This window comes from Pundamilia nyererei, unplaced genomic scaffold (genome assembly GCF_000239375.1).
Source record: "Pundamilia nyererei isolate P.nyererei 1_Seehausen unplaced genomic scaffold, PunNye1.0 scaffold00092, whole genome shotgun sequence".
Taxonomy (NCBI): domain Eukaryota; kingdom Metazoa; phylum Chordata; class Actinopteri; order Cichliformes; family Cichlidae; genus Pundamilia; species Pundamilia nyererei.
In genome coordinates, this window is record NW_005187493.1 from 168,855 (window position 1) to 177,246 (window position 8,392).

Sequence of the window (8,392 nt, forward strand, 5' to 3'; positions counted from 1 at the left end):
AGTGCTGCCTGGGAAAGTTTTGGTATGCTCAGGTTCTTTGTGACACTATTACAAAATCACTGAATACAGTACAGAATTCATAATGAACTCTTTCCCCTCTCCTACTAATGGTAAGTCTGCGTGGCTCAGTGACGTCTTGGCAGCTTTAATGGTACATTAGCGGCAGAGTGACACAGTACCTCTTCTTTTATGTCATCAGTGTGATAACACTTCAGCCAGGCAGCACTCGCTGGAGAATAAAGCAATCAAAAACGTGTATAATCTGTCTTGTATCCATATTTACATGCAGTCATCCTCAAAAAGTAAAAACATATATAATTCACCTTAAAGCTATTTTATAATAAAAAAAGAACAATTAACAGGTTTTAAATGGCATACAAGCTGTAGTCCCGATAGACTGAAATCTTAACAAACGCCTACAGATGGCAGTAGTGCGCGGCAAGGAAAAGAGTGAAAACGGTACTCTCGCGTTATTTGCAACGTCACGTCAGTCCATGATGGCTGAAGATCCTGGCGGAACATTTTTCAATTTCTCTGTGATTTTTCTTTCTTTCTCTTTACCTCAGCTTGCCATAGAGACATGGCAGGACTCACAGCCACGTTAAGCGTCCACAGATATTTGGTATCGTCATGCCCAAGAAAGGGAACCGAAAACGGCTGAAATTTAAGGCCGGGGACGTTTGTTCGGAATCAGGTAGGATATGATTAGCCAGAAAGCTAGCCCGCCTTCTCACATTCTGTTGAAGTTTCTGTCATGTTCTCCCAACTTCATAAAGCCAAAAGGCATTCTGCGGTTTTACAGGTGACCAATGCGATTTGCAGTGTTTGTGTTATTCTTTTAAGATCATTTTAAGTTCATTTGAATCACGTGACAGGTCAGCAGGGTGCGCCGGTGTTCCAGATTAACTGGCTTTGGTCGAACAGATGCGGCAGATTTGCGTTTCAGGAGCTGCTACCGACAAACTAGCAAAAAAAACAACCCGCCAAATGTGTCATCTGTGACACTTGTGAGGTTATCTCAAACACACTCTGTCAGTCATGATGTTGTTGAACAACAAAATGTTTAGAAATGTCGCGAGGTTACCTGGTGATATTCTCATGTACGACACGATCGCGAAAACCGCAAACAATTAACACCACGCCATGTTGTTCACATGCATTTCAAAGGTTTATTTGGATGACGCACAAACAGACACAATTGAAAGGAACAAATGCATTGTGCATGAAACGAATTCAAACGTGATGCAGATGTGTCACAAGTTGATCTGGCTGTAGGCTGGGGCACTTGGCCAGAGGTGGCGCTGGTTGATTCGAGTCCATGTTAGTGCACACAAAGTAAACTGCTCGCTTTAGTTGTGAAGCAAAAACGCTGAAATCGGAGAAATAAAACGCATGAGGGGGACGATAACGACTACTAGATTCTCCCGGTCGTTTACTCTTGCTGTCCGGTGAACAACATCTGCGTGGTGTTAATTGTTTGCTGTTTTCGCGATGAGATGGTGACATGAGAATATCACCAGGTAAAATTTTAAACATTTTGTTGTTCAACAGCATCAAGACTGACGGAGTGTGTTTGAAATAACCTCACAAGTGTCACAGATGACACATTTGGGTTTGTTTTTTTTTGTTTTTTGTTTTTTTTGCTGGTTTGTCGGTAGCAGCTCCTGAAAAGTCTGCCACACATCTGTTCGACCAAATCCAGTTAATCTGGAACACCAGTAAGCTTCACAACTGTGACACTGTGAAAAGTTAAGCTAATGATCTGCTGTTCTTTTCCTTAGTCACTGTAGCTGATTATGCTGATGCCGACCCAGCCGTTGTGAAGTCGGGGAGGGTTAAAAAGGCTGTTGTAAATGCGATTGAAAAAGAAGGTAACCTTTGATGACTGAAGTTATACTGTGGTTGATTCCTGTCCTGGTGCTTTACTTATAATCTTCTGTTTCAGTGAAATTACTCTGCGGCCTGGAAGCATCGCAGGGTGCTGTAGAGGAAGTCCTCTCCTCCGCAGTAAGCGTCAAAGCAGACGCTTTGGGCAGTAGCGACGAGCAGGACCCTGAAGAAGATGGAGAGAACGAAACTAAAGTGTCCCGCAAAAAGAAGAACAAGAGGAGAAAGGGTATCATTTCACTTTATCATTAATGTTACACCATGACAGTTTACTAGCATTAAGAAAAAGTGAATTTTCCATTCAATAAAGATAAAAAAACAAGTCTCACAACAGTCAACTCATTTTGGGGTAAGCTGTTGCTCATTCATCTAGCAACTAGAAGGTCAGTGGTTTGATCCCTCCCACCTCCAAAGCTTATAGACGGATTCTTAGCAAGATGCTGAATCCTGACTTACTCTGGTGGATCCAATGGAGTTTGATGGGGTGTGAACATTAGGATAAGGATGCACAGACAAAAGCACTTGTACACATGAATGTCTGTAAATGAGGTTTGTAGTGTGAAGTGCTTTAAGTGCTTAGATTGAGTAGAAAAGGACTATATACCAGTCCATTTACCATTACTGTTAATACAAGACCCAGTCTCAACAGCAGGTCGGGAACAGTTTTGCTCCACTTCAGAAAACACTGCAGTCAATCAAAAGCACACTGATTGAACAAACACCCTCTGAATTCCATACCCGATTAGTTTCATTGCAGCCCATGACAAACGTACGCATACATACAAAAGCCTGTGCAGTCTGGCTGACTGGGGAGTGACCTGAGTGAAGTCAACTTGTATTGTAATGGGGAGGCAAGCAAATGCAGCCAAACAGACATGAAAAAAAGAAACTAGTCCTGCAGCAATGGATCACTTGTACAATCTAGAAGCAAATTCTTACGTACTTACAAATTCTCAATATTAAAGCTTTATTAGAGAGACATTTCAAAGCATAGCACTACAGTATTAGTATTAAAATACCTGGTACATCAATCTATCCTCACTGACCAGCAGCTGCTTCCACTCTCAAAGGGGCCCAGGTTTAAAATATAAAAAAAACTAGATATGAAAAAAATTGCAAAAAAATATACTTAAAACACTATAAAGCAATACAGTTATTCTTGCACTCTAATATTCTGTGACGCCAACAGGGAGAGAGGTGTGCACTTTCCTCCCTCCACTGGTCTGATAGCAACTCACAAAACATCTGTTCCACCTATAATTGATTTTATGTACACAACACATCTAAGTAAGACGTGTGCCTTTTTTACTTCAATGCTAACGGCCACATTAAGTATATAAATATAATCACAAAAATTTGTGGACCATTGTGCAAAATACATTTCGAAACTAGTATGTTTAACTTGGTACTGATTGTGTTTTCTTTGTTTTCTTCACAGAAAACAGTGAGAGCAGTGACGGTGTAGATTATCCGGTGGACATTTGGTTGGTGCTCTCCTCCTACATTCGGCCTGAGGATGTGTGCAGATTTGCTCTAATCTGTAGGAATGCCTGGACGGTCACTTGCACTGCAGCTTTTTGGACTAGGCTCTACAGGAGGTGAGGTGGTTTTGTGATCACTTGCGTACTGGCACTGATAAAAATATTGACACAGAGTAGTCGAGTGTTTGTGATTTCCACTGTTGAAGGCACAGTATACGTTTATGATCTGCTGCTTACTGGATTCATGCGTTTGAGTGGTGCTATGTGATTCACTTACAGCAGTAGTTCATGTGGAATACAAGGAAAGTGTACAGTTTTCATGCTCCCACCTCTGAGATTTGTATATATTGCCAGCATAGGGGGAAATTATTAAATGTGTCATCCTACAGATAATAGTCCTTGTTAAAACATAGTAGCACATCGTTAATGTTGTGATAGAAGCGGTGAATGCAGTGAAAATGGTGTACTTAGTCCTAGTAAACATCACCTCACATCATTCCTCCTTCTCTGCTCTCTCTTTTTAAAGACACTACAGGATTGATGTTGAGCTGCCACTTCGCCTCCAGCCTGTCTCTATTGAGAAGATGCGTTTCTTACGGGCTTGTGTGATTCGTTCCCTTTTCCATTTATATGAGCCGTTCACCTTGCGCGTGTCAAAGATTCCTCCACTGCCAGAATCCACACCCACTACCTTACTCAACTCCAAGGTAAAGCTCCTCAAAGACCTTTTTATTATAGTTGAGGTGGAGCTGTTTGATTTACCTGCAGACATATGCAAGCAGGTGGATCTATTTGCGTATGGCTGATATTTGTGTGTGACCTCTGCTTTGTAGTTGGATAGAAAAGAAATTCAGTGTTTATCACGACTATTATCAACACTGATATGATTTTAGACTTGAGGATGCAAGTTAGTACTAGACCAAACTTTCTATCACGTGAAGGAATTTCAGTGTGGCTTTACTGAAGACTCTGATCTCAGTTTTTCCACATGCAAAATGCATATTTCTCAGTTTGCTTAACGTCCTTTCCAAGAAATAATTACGAACATCTGCAAAGATGTTAGAATTTCATTGGGTAAATGTCTGCCTTTTTCCTTTTACAGTGTTTACTTTTCTGGGTCAAAAAGGTGTCGGGGACTCGGTCTGAAACGTTGTGGGAGTTCAACTTTAAATTTTTAAAGCAGGTAACATCATTTGCCATCATTTTCTAATACTATAATGTATTCTCTGGGAACTATTCGACTCATCTTTAAAAGATCACCCACCCACCTCTACTCACAAATGACAAGGCGTACTTGTGGTGCACCAGTGTCATGGCAGAGTTTGCACTGGAGCTCATTTTGGTTTAGTTTTCCGAACCTTTTCTCAGCTGTAGTAGTCATCAGCTTCACTTCTTTCTCCTGTTTGTGCATTGCTCCACACAATTTTCTTCTCCAAGCTGGAAACCCGTAGTTCTATTTTTGTTGTTTAATGCTGATTGGCATTAAACAACAGGTGCATTATTGCCACCATCTGGCTGTAGAGGTGCATTACATTCTGTGAAGCACTGGAAGGAGTAATTTTAAGAGACGTAGACAATACAGAAACTTTTTTTGTATAGTTAAACTAATATTTTAATAAATGAAAATAAATCAGAACCATTCTTTTATATCCCCACATATATGTAGAGACTAAGATACAGTGGTTGAGTTTGATGATGTATCTTATTAGCCTCAGATAAAAGGAAACTGCTTGAAAAAGCTGTTTCTCCATCCATTTAGGTTCACTGCTTAATGTAGACTGACTCATTCATCACTAGCAACATTTCTGACAAACACTCTGACTCTGGCTTATTGTGAGTTCTGCTTTCATGTTTTCTGTTTTAAATGTGTCTCTCTGGTGTCTTTGTCTCAGCAGGGAAACGGTAGGAATGGTTGTGCCAAGTCCTTGCGTATGCCTAGACAGTACGAAGATGTTCACATGAATCCAGACTCTGACTGCTATGTGCTTCAGGTCACCACCCTCAACTTCATCTTCACCCCAGTAGTCATGGGCATGACGCTGAGCCTGGCAAGTAACTCACCTTGTTTTTTTGCCTGCCTTAATGTTCCTTTGAGTACTGGTGTGAGTTATTCTGCAGCTGATCTTTACAAGGTAGCAGTGTCAAGTGCTGCCTATAAAGTTTTTAAATGTGTATATAAAAAGAGTTTCAATCAGTGAAAGCAACTGTCTCATGGCATACACAACCAATCAGTAGGTTGTTGTGGTAACTCTTGTTTGAATTGATTGATGCTTTAAAATAAATGTAATACTCCTCACTAGTATATTATTTTACTAGACAATTGACATTAAATAGCATTAAGATTAAAGAACAAAGATCTGGATGAAGATTGCAACTACTAATTCAGCTGATGTGACCCATTAGTATGCTTTACCAGTTAATTATTTTTACTGTGTTAAACTGCTTGAAATAAGTTGAAGTTAAAAAAGGAAATGTGATCAAAATGCAGTTCAGTGTCAGTGATCAATCACACAGGAAGGCTTCAGAGAGCTCTTATGTACTGTTCTGTTGAGTTTTACTAAACACCAGCTTTAGTCTTAACGTCATTCATTGACATACTTGGAAATACAAAATTTTAACCCTGTGTGTTGTTGATAATATAAGACATTTTTACTTTTCTTTTTCCAAAAATCTTCTGTTAAATAAAGTGACTGTATATGTTTCCTCACATGACAAAGGGTTGATTCTTCTTCTGAGCTACAGACTAGAAACTCATGGACTTTTCCTCTTGTTTTGCCTCCTAGTTCACAATAAATGTAAGCACAGACATGCGCCACCACCGCGTTCGGCTTGTGTTACAAGACTCGCCACTCCAACGGGGGAAGAAAAGAGTGGATCAAGGTGGGACTCAGGTGGTGTTGGATCCTGTACACAGTGTGAAGCTCATGGACTGGTGGCATCCACAGTACCCCTCCTTAATCTACTCATGAGTCTCTCTTCTCAGCCCCTACTACAGCAGGCATTGCATCAGGAACCTCATTATTATCTCGCTACACTCATAAAAGACGATACTTGATGATCTGTATATCATGTTCAGTGAAGGTTTTTGGCAAATACACATTTTGATTGTTAGATGTTTAGTAAAACCAACACTGAATTGAAGTGTGACGGTCTGGTCATAGACACATGGGAGAGGGGACCCTGTAGTATAATTGTTGCGGTTTTTCAGACTACATTGCTGCATGTTGAATGTACATGTATAACACATTTTCTACTCTGGATAAAAAAAATCAGAAAGCTCAAAGGGATTAAAAGGGTGGGAAGATTGTACTTTGTTAGATATTTGATTTTATAGTCGCTTGACAGTTCTTAAAATACTTTGGCATGTTACTGCAACAACCTTTCGATTGATTTTAGTTTGAAGCGTCCTCACTTAGTATTATGTGAAAAAGATTGAATCAGCTCTGCACTGAAGGGGCCAAAGAGATGATTTACCTCAGACATCATCTGCTGATGCAGGCAGTGTTTTGTTTTTGCTTTTTCTTGGTTAATAAGATCTTGATTGCCTTGCTGACTCTGTGAGCTGTGTTCTGTACTGCCACCCTTGCAGTGTTTCTTCACCCTCAACTTTGAGCGTGTTCAGTGTCTTCATGTGTGTTGAATGTGTGTACAGTTTTACCAGTCACATGATGATCGTGGGGGGGGCTACCACTCATACAGATTTATCCATCCATGTGTTTGACAGAGTGACAGAGACTTCTTTTGTCCCCCCACAGCAGACAGTTTGACTTTGGGAACAGTTTGTGAAAGCACAGGTGGAGTTATTGATGATGTAATTTTGCTATGTTTCCCAGTAAGCTATTACAGCATGCAAAAGAGTAAGACCTCCCCCAGGTGGAACATAACAATCATTCATCAACTTGTGCTTAACTTGCTGTGACAAATTAAAAAGTCTGTTTAACCTGAACTTATTTGCACATCTGTTGTGGGGTAAGAAGTCATTAGATTTAACCATATGCAGTTGCCATAATGACTTTTTGGTGGCATTACCCAGTAGCAGAGGACGGCTGGTTTTTCTGGTTGGCAGCTGCTGATTGCTTTCGAGTCGGGGACTAGTTTTAACAAATGAGTTTCATTGATAAATCGCTGTAGTGAAATAAAAACTGAAACTGCCCTGTCAGAGTTCTCTGGGTTGCCTTTGAAATGTTGAACAATGTATTTTTTTATTTATTTTTTTATTTCCCTCTTACAGTCGTAGTAGGTATTAACAAAGACTTTATAAGGTACTATTTTACCAGTATAAAACCAGTCACCGATGATCCACATAACTGAGATGAGAATTTTCGGCTCCAACGTGCACCGGATAATCCTCCTCCACATCTCATGTGTGAAGGTTTTCTCACGCTGCTTCTAGAATTAAAGTAAAAGTTTGTTCTGTATTGAGAAATATGACACTGGGATCCATTCAAAGTAAATATACTGCTCAAAAAAACAAAACAAACATCAGATCTCAGTGGGGGGAAATGCGGGAAACTTTTACTGATATTTGTGATATCTGGAAATGTGTCGGGAACAAAAAGATGCCACATCGAGATTAAAATGATCAACCTACAGAGGGCTGAATTCAAAGTCTCCCTGAAAATCAAAGTGATTAAATGATGCAGCATGCAATCCACTTTGCTGAAATGTAATTGCAGCCACTCAAAACAGCACTCGGTCGTTTGTATAGTCTCCATGACCTTGTGTGCATGCCTGATGATGTTGGGGCATGCCTCTAATGAGATGACAGTGTCATGGGGGATTTCCCAGCTCTGGACATCAGTGAGCTCCTGGACAGCTTTAGGTGCAACCTTGCAGCATCACAGAGGTGTTTTATTGGATTTAGATCAGGTGAGTGTGGGGGACAGTTGATGGTATTATTTCATTACTCCTCCAGGAACGTCCTGCATCCTGATACTTAATGGCAGTCAGGATAATGTTGCCTAGCCTGTAGAGGTATGTGGGTCCTTCCATTGATACGCCTCCTCAGACCATCACTGACCCAA

The 8,392-nt window shown here is 40.4% G+C and overlaps 1 protein-coding gene across 3 annotated transcripts; it reads left to right on the plus strand.

Moving 5' to 3' along the window:
- Positions 1-482: 482 nt before the first annotated feature.
- Positions 483-7,520, plus strand: tmem183a (transmembrane protein 183A). 3 transcript variants are annotated; one of them, XM_005739441.1, is made up of 8 exons: positions 483-694; positions 1,782-1,871; positions 1,946-2,116; positions 3,326-3,485; positions 3,895-4,075; positions 4,471-4,551; positions 5,261-5,420; positions 6,152-7,520. In XM_005739441.1, the coding sequence occupies exons 1-8, from the start codon at positions 631-633 to the stop codon at positions 6,421-6,423; spliced, it is 1,179 nt and encodes a 392-aa protein (XP_005739498.1). In that variant the 5' UTR covers positions 483-630; the 3' UTR covers positions 6,424-7,520. The 3 variants fall into 3 exon arrangements, with proteins under 3 accessions (XP_005739498.1, XP_005739499.1, XP_005739500.1); XM_005739442.1 differs by having other exon boundaries at positions 5,264-5,420; XM_005739443.1 differs by having other exon boundaries at positions 5,261-5,416; positions 6,152-6,406.
- The last annotated feature ends 872 nt before the right edge of the window (positions 7,521-8,392 follow it).